Source organism: Leptosomus discolor, chromosome 12 (assembly GCF_034619465.1).
Source record: "Leptosomus discolor isolate bLepDis1 chromosome 12, bLepDis1.hap2, whole genome shotgun sequence".
Taxonomy (NCBI): Eukaryota; Metazoa; Chordata; class Aves; order Leptosomiformes; family Leptosomidae; genus Leptosomus; species Leptosomus discolor.
Window position 1 is genome coordinate 13,094,290 of NC_141402.1, and position 16,942 is coordinate 13,111,231.

The 16,942-nt window shown below is 44.8% G+C and overlaps 1 protein-coding gene across 1 annotated transcript; it reads left to right on the plus strand.

The window, feature by feature from the left end:
• Positions 1 to 1,265: 1,265 nt before the first annotated feature.
• Positions 1,266 to 12,811, plus strand: MRPL23 (mitochondrial ribosomal protein L23). Its single transcript, XM_086472232.1, has 5 exons — positions 1,266 to 1,297; positions 1,415 to 1,537; positions 2,441 to 2,523; positions 4,374 to 4,447; positions 12,468 to 12,811. The coding sequence occupies exons 1-5, from the start codon at positions 1,272 to 1,274 to the stop codon at positions 12,630 to 12,632; spliced, it is 471 nt and encodes a 156-aa protein (XP_086328358.1). The 5' UTR covers positions 1,266 to 1,271; the 3' UTR covers positions 12,633 to 12,811.
• Positions 12,812 to 16,942: the final 4,131 nt, after the last annotated feature.

The window sequence follows — 16,942 nt, forward strand, 5'->3', positions numbered from 1 at the left end:
AAGCGGTAGTCTACAGCACACAGCGTTTCTTAAATGCAGACAAGTCACAGAGCAATATAGAGAATGATTCATTCAAGTATCACATTAAAATGTTTATTGAGGCAGTTAATCTACATGTAATATTAAAGCCCAATAGTGAAGTGTGAATTACTTGGTTAATTCAGTGTAAATGTCAAAACACAAATGGCTGTTACTAAATTTGGGATGTGAGCTATTCTGTAGGGCCTCTTGTCTTTGCCAGCCCTTGAAATGCCCTGTTGGAGGGAAGTCCACTGGGGATGGTGGTTCTCCCGCAAGTTTCCAAGCTTCTCTCTGTTTCTGATGCTTACATTCACACTCTGGCTCTCTGTTAGCACATGCTACAGCATTGTAGATTCATGAGTCATTGAGGTGGGAAGGGACCTGAAAGACCACCCAGTTCCAACCCCCTGCCATGGTCAGGGACACCTCCCACCAGACCAGGTTGCTCCAAGCCCCATCCAGCCTGGCCTTGAGCACTGCCAGGGAAGGACAGCCACAGCTTCTCTGGGCCACCTCTGCCAGTGTCCTACCACTCTCATTGTAAGAAGTTTCTTCCATATGTCCAATCTAAACTTACTCTCTTTCAGTTTGAAAACCATGGCCTCTTGTCCTGTCATAACAGGTGTTGGCAAAAAGTCTCTGTCTTTCTTAGAAGCCCCCTTTCAGCACTGGAAGACCGTTAAAAGGTCTCTCCGCAGCCTTCTCTTCTCCTGGCTGAACACCCCCACCTCTCTCTGCCTGCCCTCACAGAAGAGGCGTCCCAGCCCTCCCACCATTTCCACGCCCTCCTCTGGACTCCTCCAACAGGCCCGGTCTGCCTTGTGCTGAGGACTCCCGAACTGGACGCAGCACCCCTGCTGGGGTCACACCGGAGCGGAGTAGAGGAGGACAGTCACCTCCCTCCCGTACCCATGAGGAAAAGACCAAAACGCAGCCAACGCTGCAAAGTCCCGCAGCGGCCACCATTTTGTGGGCGCTTCCTCCGGCCTTGCGGCTCCTCTGGGCGAGCCTCCCCCGCCCTAAGGCTGTTTCCCCCCAAGTGAGCACAGCCCCCGGGGCGAGCTCTGTGTATGGGGGGGGGGGGGCAGCTGTGAGGAGGGGGCAGGCGGGGTGAGGGGCCCAGACCCCCCGGCCTCCCCCACGGCCCCCGCCCCGCGGCGTCCTCCGCTCCAGCAGGGGGCGAGAGCTGCCGTGGCCGCCCCGCCGGGAGCCGCTCTGGCGCCGCGCCGCTTCCGGGCCGGGCCTCGGCCATGGCGGCGGGCGCTAGGAAGGCCGTGTGAGCGGGCCGGGCCGCGGCGGGGGGGGGAGAGGCCGGGCGGACTCGGGTCGGGGCGGCGGTGTGGGGGTGCCGGTCAGTAAGTCGGTCAGTTCAAGGGCGTCCTCTCCCCCGCAGGTACCCGCTGTACCAGCTGGGCGGCCCGCAGCTGCGGATCTTCCGGCCTAACTTCTTCATGCTGGCGGTACGGCCCGGCGTGCCGCAGCCCGAGGACACCGTCCAGTTCCGCGTCTCCATGCAGTGAGTGCGGGGACGGCGGGGGACGGAGCACGGCATGGCATTGGCATTGGCATTGCACACCCCCCAGCCCAAGCGGGAACCCTCGCGGGTTTGGGCCTGCCGCGGAAAGGGCCCAGCGCCGCCCCGGGGGGTGCAGAGGGGCCCCCGTGGCTTCTAGAGCACACCCCCCCCCCCCCCCCCCCAGTGCCACACGACCCGGCACGCTGCCTCTTGTCGCCTCCTTCTGGGCTGTAGCTTGTCTTGTTAGCGGAGAGGTGGGAAGACGAAGCGCCAGGTAGCGCCCTTTGGGCTCGGGGAAGGGGCTTCTGCATCAGGGAGACCTTTCCGAGGGCTGCGAGGGCACTAATTTAAGTACGAACTTTGGTTCGCTTGTCTTCCTGAGCGTTAGTGAGGGTTAGTCTTCCCAGGGGCGTGTTGAGGAAGAAGGAAATGCTTATGAAGGTCATCCAGAGAAAACAAGATGATGTCCACATATTTGTCAGGACTCTTTCAACCTGACCAGTCTGGTTGCACACACTAAAGCCCAAAAGCCTGTGGCAGGTCTGGGAAGGATTAGAAACTGCTATTCAGAAGATTAGAAAGTGTTCTTGGCTCGGGCAGTGAGAAAGCCTACCCATTCTCACTGAATGCAGAGTACGCCTGAGGTTTTGACTGTTGAGGCTACAGAAGATAAAATATTTGTAATTGTTAACAGTTTATGGATAATGAATTGCCGTGGCAGTGTGTGATCTATGTTGAGTTTATACTTTTGTGTAGTAAAGCTACCTTGGTTAAAAGGAGAAGATGTATTTATTCCAGGGTATCAACCAGTCTGTAAATACTCTGGCTCTGTTTTGTTTTACTTTATTTAAATATTTATACTTTTCTTTCTTTCTTTACCCAAAATGTTTTTGCATTGCCTAGAATGACCAAAGTGGATATCAAGAATTACCTTGAAAAAATATACAATGTGCCGGTAGCTGCTGTGAGGACGAGGATACAGTATGGTGAGTGCCCTTGAGTAATGCAGAGGGATGAATACAGCATCCCTGCACAGCCAGAACAGACTTTTCCTCTCAAAAGGTCCATTAGATTTCAGCAAACTTTGGTTCCTTGTACTTAGTTGGTGACGTCTGTCAGCGTAGTTGTTTATTTGTACCTTCAGATGAATATCCACCACTTCGTATTGGAATGCTTTGAATGCTTATGACATCAGTTTAGTTTTAAAAAGAAAAACCTGGATTTGAAACCCCTTATCATCTTTACAGTTACATGTGCTTTTGTAGTGGGTACTCCTTTGAGGCCAGTGGGTGTCTCACTTCAGAAGGAACTGCTTCGTGTGTTTCTATAAAACTAGTAATTAAACTTAATTTGAGCCGTAGCCTTTTTTTAAAAAAAATACATGAGTTGAGATTCCCTGGCATGCACACAGAGGAGGTATTATGGTCTAACGAAAGGCAAAGTTTGTAGAGCAAAGGAAAACATTCAGTTAGACCAGTAGATAATGTCAGTAAAACATCTTGACAGACTCTGTTTTTTATCACCTGTTGTTACCCCATTTCTGCTACAGACTTGTATGCTTCCACTTATGGTGTTTCTTCCTTGTGCCACCCCTACAAAAAACCCTCACCAAAACCCAATATAAAACCAACTCAAGAGAAAAAGAAAAAATGTTCCTAGTTTAAGTTATGCTGAACTGACTTGGAGCAGAGGGACCATGTCTGACGGAAATAAGCTAAATTTATATAATGCCACCTTTACATATGAATACTTCCTCAGAGCTTCTCTGACTGCAGTTTGGATGCAGTGCAAAGTCAGGAGTATAATTTTCGTGTTATTTACTTTTTTGATCACCAGGCAGTGCATTAGTCAAATGGAGAGTGACTTGTTGGTTAGGACATCCCTGATGGCTGGGTTTTTCTTTTTTTCATGCAGTGACTCTAGCAAAGGTATTGCTTGTTGTGTTTGTAATGGTAAGAGTAGGGATGACTTTAAAAAAGGGATAGCTATAATAGTGAAAAATGGAGAATGAGAGAAAAAGCTTCAAAATAAGGTTTGTACAACTCAGAACATATAAAAGAAGAAAAAGAAACAAAGATCATCTGTACTTTGCTTGTGTGAAAAACAGAATTAAAGTCTTAAATACCAAACACATGCAGTTCCAAACAAAACTGAAAAATAGTTGTGCTTGTCCTTACAACCATTTTTTCCCCTCACTGCTAACGGAAGTGATGGTAGAACTCCCCTGAATTTAAATTCCCCTGAATTTATTCAGGGACAAAAGAGAAAAGGGGGTTAAAATGTTTATTAATTTGAGAAATGTCTGTTAATTTGAGAGCTTTACTGCCTGCGTAACAGGCAGGGAATAAATTCCCACTCGGTTGTGACCAGTGTACTTGCAGAAGGTTGAGGTGCTGTTGCTTTTTTGGATGCGGAGTGTAATTTCCGGGTGTATAAACAGCAGAACCAGCTCGTTTGCTGGGTAGTAAAAATTGACAGATTTGAAGCTGTTTAGTGGTCATTTCCTCCTTGTCTTCATGAAGCTGTTGATGTTGGGAGGACAGTTTATCTCTCCTGGGCCCCTACTCAAGAGACTTCTCTCCTTGCTGCTTTGCAAACGTTGTGTGGCTGTCAGCAGCCTGAGTCTGATGATGCTTTGGTTCCCTACTTGTAATCGAGGAGAGCAGTGTCTGCCAATTTCAGTACGTTTTAGTAATTGTGATGTTGCGCTGGTACTGAAGAAAGTATTCCTCTTAACAGTAAATCAGAACTAGTGAACTCCCCTTCAGCTTGGACTTGCTTTGGGGAACTTGGAAGTCCTGGGACGTAAAAGGTGGGACTCTCTTCATTTCTGCAGGTGCAAACAACAAGAGGAATCACAAGAATCAGCGAGTGAAGAAGCCAGATTACAAGGTCGCCTATGTGCAGCTGGTGAGTTAACCTGGATGCCTGTGGGGAAAGAGGAAGGGACTGTTAACCAGCCAAGCTAGAAACAATGGTCAGTGCATGGTCCTGTTGGCTGAATATTTCTGCCAGTCCTCTAATAATGGCATCTTCTTTAATACGTTCCAGAATGTATAAAGAGATTTGAATGACTTAGTCTAAAAATCAAATTCAAGCCAAGGGTTAGTTTTCAAGTCCTGTATTTGTTTGAGGTCTGTACCTAAGTTAGGGTCTGGTGTCATATGGTGCTGCTTTGCCAGTGAGTTTCATGCTGACCCTGGACTCTGTGTGCTGGAAGATTCACGACTTGCGTGGTTGATTGCTGAAATGTCCAGTAAGTGAAAGAATATATTGTGAGGGTAGGGAACTTGTTATTAAAGCTTTTTGGATTTCAGAGAAGACGAAGGCATGTTCCTTGGAGGGCTTTTAGTGATGTCTAACAAGCATGCTTTGTGGCTAAACCGGGTTCTGAACCATGTGTTGGTTGCCCAGTGGAAAAGGAGCTTCATGTTCTTAATGAGTTTCTTTCATAACAGGAACATATTATAGTTTAGACTTCTCTTGGGCTTACCTGTCTCTCTGTAAAAAAGAAATGCTACCAGTGACAGAAAACCCCTTCACATGCCAAAATTACATCAAAGGAATGCTATTTATGGTTGTAAAACCATAAGCTCAAAATTGCTGTTGGCATTACAACCTCAGTGTTACTCCATCCTAGGACAAAGATTCAGTGTGGGGGGAACGCTGTGTGATATTAAAGATTGCGTAAGACTTCGTATGGACTTGTGGTCGAACTCAGGAGGGACAGACAATGGGAAATCTGATGGTATTTTAACTTCTCAAAGTTTAAATGTGCTTGTAAGTTTTTCTCTGAGCCCCTTCTGGGAAGGGGAATGGCAAGAAAAGTGAGGAGAGTATGTTTTTTCTAAACAACCCTTACCTTTAAAAGAACGGTAAAAAGTACGATGTTAATAGAAAGTAACAGAGTTGTATTTAGATGAGGACTAACCTCGATTTACTGTGCTGAAGTTAAAGGCAACCTCATCTCCGTGAGGACCTCGCATTACGATGGCTAAAAAACACATCCCTTTTTCAAGGAAGAGTCTGCTTTTGTGGTTGAATTCTCCCTCCTAGGTTGCCTGTGCTGGGTTTTTGTCTGCGAGAGATGAGGTACAAGCGATTCGTTAAGGACACAGCTGAGGAACTGAGTGCCAGGAGTGATGTTTTGTCTTATGAGTTGCTTTTTCTGAATGTTGTTCCTTGGTAATTGCAGGCCCTTCCCATTGCCACGGCCTCTTGCTAGGGACTTCTTTGCTTTTAGAAACTCATTTCCCAGGATTGAAGCTGACATGGATCTTTAGCAAACTGTGGTCAGCTCTCAAATCTTATATCACTGTGTTTAAGGCAGTCTGGTTTCTTTTGTCTGCTGAGCTAAGGAGGAGGTGGTGTGCAACCCATAGATACTCGGGGGGAAGGAGTGGGAAGCAAAGTGCTGCTGCTCTGTGGAGCAAGCCACTCGTTTAAGGCAGTGCCTTCATGCATTTATTTCACCTCAGACTCTGAACCTAGAATAGTTGCCGTTACCTTAAGGGAGTACCTGCAGCGGAGTGGAGAATTACCCTAACTGCTCGGTACTGGAGGCAGTCGCACAGCAGTAACTGGTCCTTCCTCCAGCCTCTCGTTTTGTCTGCTAGGCAGGGCACTGTGGACTGTGGCTGAGGGCTCCTCTTGGTACGTGAGACAGCCAGTGTCCCTCGCTGCAGTGCCCTGCACTATGATATCGTTGTAAGATTTTGAAGGATGCCGTGTTTTCTGTCTGTCCCATGGGTGGGATCGGGGATCATCTTTTGGTGCTGTATTTCATCTCAAGTGAGGGAATCCTGACCACTTACTAAACTCTTGTCAGTGAAGCTTGGTCTGTGCATTTTCCCCTCACCCATTCCTGATCTCTGTTTTTTCTATTGTTGTTGGTGTCTGTTAATTCCTTTAACATTTGGGTTTGTCCTTATTTTTTTCTTTTTCCTTTTGTTCTTTGCTTTTCATCACTAGTTCTGATGTCTCAGACAATGAGCTCCCAGTTCTGTGTTCACACCAGCTTTAAACAGTGGGTGAGGCCAGAAACCCAGTGTCATTTCTGAAATTGAAGGTTTTGCCTTCATTCTCATTCATGAAGTGATTCAGGCCATAACAGGCCCCATGCAGTCCATTGTTAATATCTGCCTAATTTAGGAAAGTCTTTGGTAACCACTGTAAAATCCTTATTTTCATGAGAATTAGCTTGCATCTGCCGTGAGTCAGAGTAGCTGGGCTTTCCCACCATTTTTAACAGCTGTGTTTTCTCTCATTAATCCATTTTCAAGTTAAATCTGCTTATGACTGGAAAAATAGGGATGTGTTTTTGGAAGGGCTTGGGTTGATCTTTCTGTTGCCCACTAGGTGGAGGTATTGCTCTTTCCAGCGTGGCCTGGTAGCAGCTGTGGTGTGGTTTACCTGAATGAAATTGAGTATATTCTGGTGACCAGTTATGCTTCCCTGCTTCATAAAACATCACCTTATGTGTCCCAGCGCAACATACATATCCATTAACTTGCTGCAGGAGTCTCAAAGGTGGAAGGTGTATGAAGTCATAGTCAACATACCCTTAGGTGTCAGATTAGTGCCCCAGCTGTTCCCCATGTAAGAATTGTTGTCCTTTCTTTTTCAAATACTATTTCTTGGAGATTCAGAGCTGTTTATTTTATTCTCAGGCTGTAACTGGACAAATACGTGATCTGTCCAAGCATAATATTTCCACACTAAAAAAATACCTAAAATCATAGAAGGCCATGGATCAACAATATCTTGCCATTCCAGAGCCTGCCTGCCTTTTTCCTCTTTTGGAATGTGGTGAGAAAGGTTAAAGTTAGAGACTTATGGCCCTGGGTTTCAAATGCTACTTTTTTACACTGTTTTGTTTTTTTTTTTAATTATAAACAAAGCTGTATATCTTTGTGGAGTAGATAAAATGAATGTAATACAGCAACCTTTCTTCTTATTCCAATATAGTTATAATTACCCTAATGTTATTAAAAAAAAAAAAAGCTAGTGTGAAACTTTACGATTGCATCAACACCAGGGAAATTAAAGAAAAACAACATCCCCTCCTCCTCCTTCAGTGTTCTCGCTGCTTTAGCTCAACAGGTGTTAGCACCCGTGGGAGCACAACCTTAGGCAAGCTTCTGGAATCCGGACCTATTTTTAATTAAACCTGTTTTGAGAAATCTAATGGAGATGGCTGTAAAAAGGAGTCTGACCTTGTCAACATCAGGACTAACACCTATTTAGCTGCATGAATGATGGCACCGGTGGGAACATTTTTGCAAATGCTTTCCCCTCAAACCCTGTCTAGAGTGTCCAGTTCATAGTAATTAACCCATTTGCACATCAGATGTGACAGCAGTTTTCTTTTGACATGTAGTGAAATCAGAGGGAACTTGGAGGCTCCCTCCGCTGCCGTTCCTGTGTGGATTTTTGAAGGTGCTTTCTGTGCCGTTTTGCCTTACACTTTAACATCAGATGTTACCAACAGCCCTGCAATAGCAGGAGGAGTTTTCAAATGTGCTGGATTATTAAACTGAGCTGCGTTTGCTGCTACTGCTGGAGTGAATCCCGTGCTGTTGGGAGTCCAACATTTTTTTAGTTAATGATACTATAAACATCACTTTTCTCCTAATTCTGAAGGACAGTAGTAAGTGCTTCAATTATCTAAATAATCAGAGGATCTCACAATTGTTTACATGATCAGTGTTTGCTGCGTCATTCCTACACAATAATATCTGTGCTGACCTTCCATTCCTAAACTTTACAAGGGACGCAAAGGTCAGAGAAGTATAAGTGAGTTTGTGCCGGATAATCCTTCCAGCAATTTTCTGACAGGAGGCTCAGCAGTAGAAAGGCTAACACTTGACTTCATAGACCTAATTATGGTCACTTAACCTCTCATTAAAATGAATGGAGGCAATTTGTACCACTCCACGTGGTAACTCCTTCTACAGACTCAGAGAACAAGGTGTGTTTTCACCCTTTCTAACACCAAGGCTTGAAATCTGAGGGGAAAATTCGTGTTTGATGCTTAGGTCACTTTTTATCGTGAAGGGTGTTAGTATTTAACAGATGAATCCTCCTAAGACCATGTATATAAATCAGTTTTACATTTGGCTGATGCTGAAGCGGGGAGTAGAGTTCTGCAGGGGTAGTTTAATGGCTCCCATTTCTGTTATATAAACACTGGACCACACATCTCACTTGTACATAACCTTAGAATTTGTAGGAAAAAGGAAGATCTCTGGGAAGACCCTAAATTGAGAATAGCAATGTGCAAGGTCATCATGTTGCCTTTATTTTTTTTAGGTATTTCAGTACTGCCTTTCTGGCTTGCTTTGTTTGTTTGTTTTGTTTTTTTTTTTAACATTGTAAGGGCTCACTTAGATATAAGAGCGTGTCGTGGTAGAGCTTATCCTGACCAATTCCAGAGAGTCAGTGTATCACCTCACATTGTGAAAAAGTTCCTTTGCTGGCAGTGCAGCATGCAGTTCCAAGGCAGGCTAAATTATCTGAGCAAAACAATTTTTTTGCTAGTGTCTGTCTTTTTTACAGGATTTTCTTTTACCACAGCTATGTCAGGTAGGAAGGTGTTCTCATTTTCTCTGCCTTTCTCTGTGCTTCTAAACTAAGGTAATTATGCTAGCAAAAGTTCTAAAGGAGGACCAAGCCCTGGCCTTTTCAGAGTTTATTTCAGCTTCTGTGAATTTCAGTAATTCAGTAATTAAAAGGATGCCCTTGGTTAAGTGGCTTGCAAAAGGTAAAACAATAAACAAATGCAAGGTTTACAAATAAGCCAAAATTTTGCTTTCTGGTTGAATATGCGAGCATTTCATGTTCTAGCAGTTTGCAAACAAGGTAAACCCCTGATGAACTCTGTAGAAATTCAGGTGTTTGCTTTATTTCAGTTAGGATTTCATTCTAAGGATGCATTTATCATATGGTTGTCAAATGGTTGCTGTATAGAAGGGAAAACTTTTACAAAGAAAAAGTGTAAGGAAGAGCAGCGCTGTGTAAAGGAGTGACGATCCCTCCATTCCTTTGGTAGGCATTTTTTTGAGAAGGTGGCATATGAGCTTGCACCTCAGTAGCCTCTGGCATCATGTGGAAGATGCACTGAATGTAAATATGCCTGGACAGACTCACAGTCCTTTATGTAAGTTGATGCCTTTGGTATTTTTGAAATTTTGAAATACCCAGGATACAGGCTTCTTCTGAAAACTAGCTACTGAGCATGCACAACAGCTATTTTTCATACAGCTTTCATCACTCCAGAGTCTTACAGTGCAGTATTACTGCATAGTATTGTTACTTAAGATTTATCAACCTTCAGTTCTCGGGGTGTAATGTCTTGGCTGTTTCGAATCGTGTCTGGCTGACAGCCAAAATCGGAATTTCTTCACAAAACAAGAGCTGGAAAGAGCCAACTTGTCTGTGCTGATTTTGATTTATTAAAAGACTCCAGATACAGATTGACATTTTCAGCTCAATATTTGACTTTCACCAGCCTTGAAATGGGAACTGTGAGCACTTTGATAAACAGCTGAAAGGTTTCACAGAATCACATTAGGGGTTGGAAGGGACCTCAAAAGATCATCCAGTCCAACCCCCCTGCCCAAGCAGGACCACCTAGAGTAGGTCACACAGGAATGCGTCCAGGCGGGTTTCGAATGTCTCCAGAGAAGGAGGCTGCACACCCTCTCTGGGCAGCCTGTTCCAGTGCTCTGTCACTGGTTTCGCTACAGCCTCTGTGTGTATCTTTTTTTGTTGTTTCCCCTCTTTTTTAAAATAATAGCTGTTTTGCAATGCTTGGTGAATTACCATGGGTGTTGTTAGTATGCTTTAGGGACAGCTTTCCTTCATTCTCCAATAAGGGAAGTGCATTGGTCCTGGAAGCATACCAGAATGGAAGTGCTGCATAACAAGAACAGTCCCTTACTACACTGTTACGAATATAAATAGTTCTCAAATTTGCAGTGTAGGTGGGATGCCTACCATGTTAGCCCGAATTGTTTTCTGACTCATTTAACTAAAATGGCTTCCTCTCCAGGGCAGACGAGTCCTTAGAATCACTCCTTTCTGTTCTCTAGGCACCACGGGGCTGAGTGACCTGCCTGCAGTGCAGTAAAAACACAGTAATTTTGTGTAATATAAACAAATTCTTTTCCAAACGCTTCAGTGTGCTAAAATCTTGAGCAGTGCTTGGCCTCAAGGGTGTTTGCTGCTGATCCCTACTACAGGGCAAGTTTCAGTAGGCTACAGCTTTGGGATTGCTCAAGGACATTGATAAGGCCGGTTTCTGTGCCTTGAAATGGAGCTATGCTTTAATTGTCATAGGACAGCTGTTATAAGCATACCTGTTGGCAATTTAAAGGTACAAAAGAGTAGAAACCCCAGAGTGTACACTGTGGAAAGGAAAACCTTGATTTGTTCCAGTTGATCTTATCCAGGCTAGAATCAAGGAAAGAGCAATGTACACAGCAGCTCCCTTGTTGTTTTTGTAGTATGGTCAGGCTTTTAGGAAACCCCCAAGAAGTATGCACTACAAAAACAACTGGAGCATTGCTGGGTATGAGTTGATATTTCCTAGATTCTAGTCTGGATAAGCTCAATTGGGATAAGTCATGTTTTTTCTTTCCAAAGGGTATGCTTGAGGTTTAAATTCTTTCACACCTGTAAATTACCAGGTTGCGTGTATATGGCTAAATGAAACATAGCACACATTCAGCTGGGTCAGGGACATGGTGGCACTTTTTTTAAATTTAATTATGTCACGTTTCTGATCCCAAAATGTAGTATAGGTAGCCTTGTTGTGGAACGCTCCTTTCATGTCCTTTGTGCAACCATTTCATAACTGAGCCTCTTGTTTGATTGTATTTCTTGCATAAATGTAAAGAATGGCTGATCTGAAAAAAACTACTGTTTTCATCTGAAGCAATTAAATGCTTTTGCTGAGATTTCTGTATGCAGCATTCTGCCAAAGAAGTTAATGTATGGTAACGTTTGTAAGTATTCCGGAGAGTAATTTTAGAGTTACAAGCTGTCAGTTACAAGTTTTATTATGCAAAGTCCCATACAGAGTGGAAGAGTTGATACTGTTGAGTTTAATGAAGTTGTGCTTAGTGCAAACACTGCTAAAAAGTAAGTAGGTAATGTTAATGTGATAGAACATTTCCACAGAATAATGGTTTCCTGCTGTTAGATAAAAACCAGAAACCAAGCAACTGTTTATTTTCCAAGTGGTAGACATAGATCTGATGATGATGTTTCACTAAAATGACTTGTCTGTCAGGCAGAATGACTGATGCAGATGTAATCACTTTAATCTCATTAGTGATGTATTAGATTGTTCCCACTGTAATTGTTTTACGCTATAGTCTTTATTCCTCTTGATAAGAGACCTCTGATATCTGTTATTCTGTGTTCCCACATTACACCCTACAATAACAGCTACTAGGACTGTTCTCTCTTATCCTTAGCTGAGATCTAAACAACTATAACCACTACTTATATCCTGAGTGTTAACATAGTGAATGTCTGCTCCACCGTGTATTTCCTTGGTGGTGTTACTTTAACAAAATCACTTACTTTGCTCATCTCACTTTTACTGTATGACTTGTATATCCCTGAGCTGGTTCAGAGTCTTTGAAGAGGTGTCCATCTCCTGACCATTCATCTGTAAAAAAAAAAAAAAAATTATGTCAGTGTCTTAATTAGCACACAGAAGAGGCTGACAGTTAGCTTTTGGAGGCGGGTGTGTGGGATATATGTGTGTCTTGGGGAGAGGGGTGGAAAGAGCTCTTGGGAGGTTAAGAGGTACCATTTTGCACTAGCTGAAACTTCAGGGTGGTCTTTCCTTGTAAGTATATGCATCATAGCTACTGCAGAAGGGCTGGAATGTCTCTCTGACCATTTGTTTTCTCTTTAGGGCCAAGGACAAACCTTTCAGTTTCCCAACCTATTTCCAGAGAAAGAACAAGACACAGAAACTCGCTCTTTTGATGACTTGAAGAATAAATATATGGAGAGAGAGGAGCAGAGGCAGAAAGGTGACCCCAGACGAGGTGGAGTCCCCGATTGGTTTGGACTTTGATGCAACAAGCCAGCTGCCTTTCTTTAGGCTGAGAGGGATTTTGATCAGCAGAACTTGCACTCTTCTTGTAATGACCGAATGTTTATTCTTGAGCAACCCTTGCTAGTGTGTCTTTTTTCCTGGCTGTTTGTGCACGACTACAACAAAATAGCCCTAAAGAAATAAAAAGGTAAAACAAATCTGCCTGCATCAGGTCTTCCCTGTGAACTCGTGGACTGTTTCTAAAATGTGGAATTGCTTTTTGTTGTTTCTGACTATGAGAGTGTCATTGTGCTTTACCTTCTTCCTGCTTCTACGGGTGGTTTTGAGTAGAAGTAGGAGGCATTTCATTTCCCAGGAAAAGTGTAGTTTGCATTGAATAGAATGTGTAAAAGTCAAGACAGGTCAGTCGGAGGTGGACAAGAAGGTGTACTATAGGCTCGGGACGTAGGGTTCCCTTGTCGTTACTGTGTCCTACTATCCTGTGCGTTGCCTTCCTTGCAAAGTGACCTCTCCTTCCCTGGAGATGCGGGCGTGATCCGATGGCACTCCTCTAATGGTTGTGTGGCAGTTTGGAGACGGGGTTTATGGGACAGGGTTGTGACCGGGCACGTGTGCGTTTGAGCCCCAGCAGCGCCAAGGAGCAGACAAAGGTGGTACCTGGTCTCTGCTCGCTGTTGTGCAGCGCAGGCGACTGCCTTCTGCGGCCGGCCTGCCCTGGGAGTGTTCCCTGGCACGGCCGTGCTGGTGCTCCTCCTCCTGTCCACAGCTACCGTGCAGTGCTGGCAGGAGTCCTGTGTGGACACAGTTGTATTGGCATCGAAATGCTTCTGCCAGTGTAGGCTGTTTTGTGCTCAGGACTAATAAAAAGACTCTTTTTACTTTTTCTGGTGCTACTTCCAAGTTGCTGATGCCAGGGCAGTGGTAGAACTTTTCTAGGCCTTCGGGGCTGCCACGTTCAGGTTTTTTATTCCTTGGCTCTGCGGCTGTTTGTGCTTGCTCTGGTGAGGATATTTCCTCTTTTCCTTTGTCAAGTGATGTGCTGTGCTGTTGTGTCAGAAATGCCGGGGGAAGAGGGGGTCTAGGAAGGACTTCATCACAGCTAGAGAAGGATGTGTTTCTGCAGGCCATTGGCTGTAACACCAGCACACGCAGGGTTAAACGTATGGCTGATGTTTCCCGGCTTTTGAATTCTGCCACTTGGAGCAACTGGCAGGGTAGTGAATGAGCCCATCCATGGCTTGAACACTTCTACCCGGGTGCTCTCCTTTATTGTTCTGTGTCTGAACTTCTTGTTTGGACAGCTAGCAAGATGTTTACAGGGAAACAGCTGTTCCCTGGAGAGGCGATCCAAGTAGGATTTTACGCACCCCCTTCTGTTCATTAGTCACCTCTTTCCCCCTGCTACTTCCCTTCTGCACGACAGTCCATCTCCTTCTGTGGTTTGTTGCTTACAACCCCGTTGACTCTCCCACCCCCCTCTTTGTCCAGTTTCCAAGGGGGATCGTGCACGATGATCTAAGTTAGCTGGTGCTTAAACAGAGAGATGCTCTCAGAGAGGCGAGAGATAAGGGAGGATTTGCTGCTCCCAGCCTGCCAGCAGAGTTACAACAGTAGATGTGGAAAAATACTGACTTCACTGAAAACAGTTCATATGTTTAGTGTATCTGCAAAGCCAACACTTCCAGAGTTTTGTAGTGACATGTGAAACTTGGGTTAAATGAGGAGCTGGCCTGCAGTTTTAAAGTAGGATGGCTGAATTTGTCCACATGCAAGGGTCTCTCCTCTGCTGTACACAGCCGGCACCCCCACCTCACCCTTTTTAAAATATATTTGTTTAAAAGATCTATTTCTCAGAATCCCAGCTCAGTGTGGAGCTAATCCATACTGGGGCTGAGGCTTTGTTCCTATAATATGATATTATAGAGTTTGCTATTTTTTTCTTCACTTTGCTTTGTGGTCACCTCCAATATAGGTAAGTCCATCTTGTTCACCATGGTGAAGATAAAATGAAAAGAATTCATCTAGTGCTGCCATGTATCTTCCTAACTGGTTGGTCAGCCTTGAGGAAGCGAATGGTCAGGTATGTGATAGTTCTGGATAAGTGAGGCTGTGTTCCATGTGTAACAACAAGAGATGTATTAACCGTCAGCCTCTCTGTCCTCCCTGTTACGGTCCTCAGGAGAGGATGGAGTCACCAGCTTCTGTATTGGCATTGAGGACCCAAGCTGAGAGGAGTTTATTTGCGGTCTCAAATATGCTCTAGGCTGAGTGAGTATCAAAACCCCCTGGGTAGGTCTACCATGCTTTGCTACTCTGTGATTTCTCTGTGGGTGATTCGTTTGTAGCTCCTGTTCAAGACAGATTTTTGTTGGGAGTGGCACAAAAGGGAAGAAATAGAGACGAGTATACTCCTGGCTATATGAAGTTGCTGCAACCACATTCTGGCAGATACTCAAGCTGCTTAGGAGCGCAATGTTACCAGTTACCTCTAAAATAGTATTCCTGTGAAATTAAGGTAAGATTAAAAAAAGAAAACGCCAAGATTCTGACCCACCGTCATTTTGCTTTAATGCTCCTAATGGCCTTGGAAGTGGGATTAAAAGGATCTCGAGTCTTTCCCAAGCCCTTGCTGGCCAGTGTTTCTGAGGAAGTGCCAGTGCTTAATATGATCTGGTGCTTCCCAAATCCCATCCCCCAAACCAGTATAGGCTGGAAGATAACAGAGATGATACTGGAATATGAAGGCAGAGATTGTATCATGTACCAGAGAGAAAGAAGGACAGCACATGAATAGGGAAACTAGGACAAGGGCTCGGAATTACATAGTTTTGTTCACTAAATGGTGCTCCTTCCAACACATCCTGATGTTCGTTTTGGGTGATGCAAGGGATCAGCAGATCCTATGAGGTCACATCTAGCCCTGCTATCAGAGGTGTCGAGCTGTCCTTGGCTATGTCAGCAGCCGTACCTGTGGGCCAAGGATCTGGATATGCGTGTGAATTACTTCTCCAAGGACCAAAGTAATGACTTGGTTGAAGAAGCTGATGTTCACTGTGGTGAGAACCACGGGAGAAGCTACGTCCCGCACTTGGCGTGCACGGCTCTGCAGCTGCTGGCTTCTCTGACGTGCGAGGGAGACGCTGAATGCAGTTTCTTCCCCTGCTGAACGTGTGTGACCCCCCGAAGAGAGTAACGTGCTGGAACAGCCAGCGGGCGCGCAGTTGGCTGCGTTGGCCGCTCCAGTGTGGAAAGGCAGCCGGTGCGGTTGTCCCAGCGATACCAGTACACTTCGGAGGAAACATGAAATGGCTTTTTTGTCTGCTTGTATTTATTATTTTTTAAAGTGGAATGAATTGCAGAGACAGTGACGTGACTGTGTAAGTGATTCTCCTGGCATTACAGCTTTGAAATGAGTTTTGTGTTGGGTGTTAGGGACAGGTTCCTTGTTGGTTGAAGTGGATCATGTAAGAATGTGTGGGTGACTGCAGGTGACAGAATTACTGTATCTTGTAACCACTCGTCAGCTGAGCTGTGCTGCATGACCCCAGAGGGTGCAGATGTTTGTCTTCACGGCTCCCTTGAAGCAGGAAGGCGTGTCGTGCAGCTCAGCTGGTAAGTGGTTGGACACAAAGCTGTGGTAGCTCCATCTTCTGCGTGTTAGCCCCAGTATGTCACACATCATGTGTGGCCTGCACATCAGTGGCCAGTTTTATGGCCCTGTGCTTCATTCCCTGTTTCTTGGGATACTGGTGGTTAAAAGAGAAAAGGCTGAACAAAATAAATTACAGGAAAGCAGTAAGTACAACCTTGTGGTGGATTCTAGAAAAGGTATATGCTAATCCATTTAGTGGCTATTCCTGCTCTGTGCAAAGGAAAGCTAAGTCTTGGGGAGGGTAGATAGCTCGCTTTTGTGGCTGAACATGCTTGAGAATGGATAATCCAGAGTTTCTGATAACCTGCTCCCATACTGGGACCCCCAAATTATGCGTCTGGTGACAGAAAGAGGCATTCAACGATTTGATCCACAGCTGACCCATTGTCGTTAGCACTTCTGAATGAATGAAACAGTGGGAAAATTTTGCTTAATTTATCCAAGGCCATCTTGCTGCAGGAAATGTCTTCATGCCTGGGGAATTCCCACTCCATCCAGGTTATCACAACTACATCAAAGTTGCGTGGTTTTTTTTTCAGGAAAATTATTTTACTTATTTGTATTTTCAGGTTGTAGGACAGACTGTTGCTTCTTCAGCTCTGGTGTGTTTGTGGAACGGCTCGCAGAGAGCGGTAAGGGTTGGGTAGAGGACGTCTGCTTAGTGTGGGGGGGCAAG

What these genes read in the sequence shown, in the direction of transcription:
- MRPL23 (XM_086472232.1), top strand. Translation starts at nt 1,272, where the DNA reads ATGGCGGCGGGCGCTAGGAAGGCCGT. An exon ending in GCGGGCGCTAGGAAGGCCGT is followed by an intron (nt 1,298 to 1,414) that starts GTGAGCGGGCCG and finishes TCTCCCCCGCAG; the next exon opens with GTACCCGCTGTACCAGCTGG. An exon ending in GAGGACGAGGATACAGTATG is followed by an intron (nt 2,524 to 4,373) that starts GTGAGTGCCCTT and finishes TCATTTCTGCAG; the next exon opens with GTGCAAACAACAAGAGGAAT.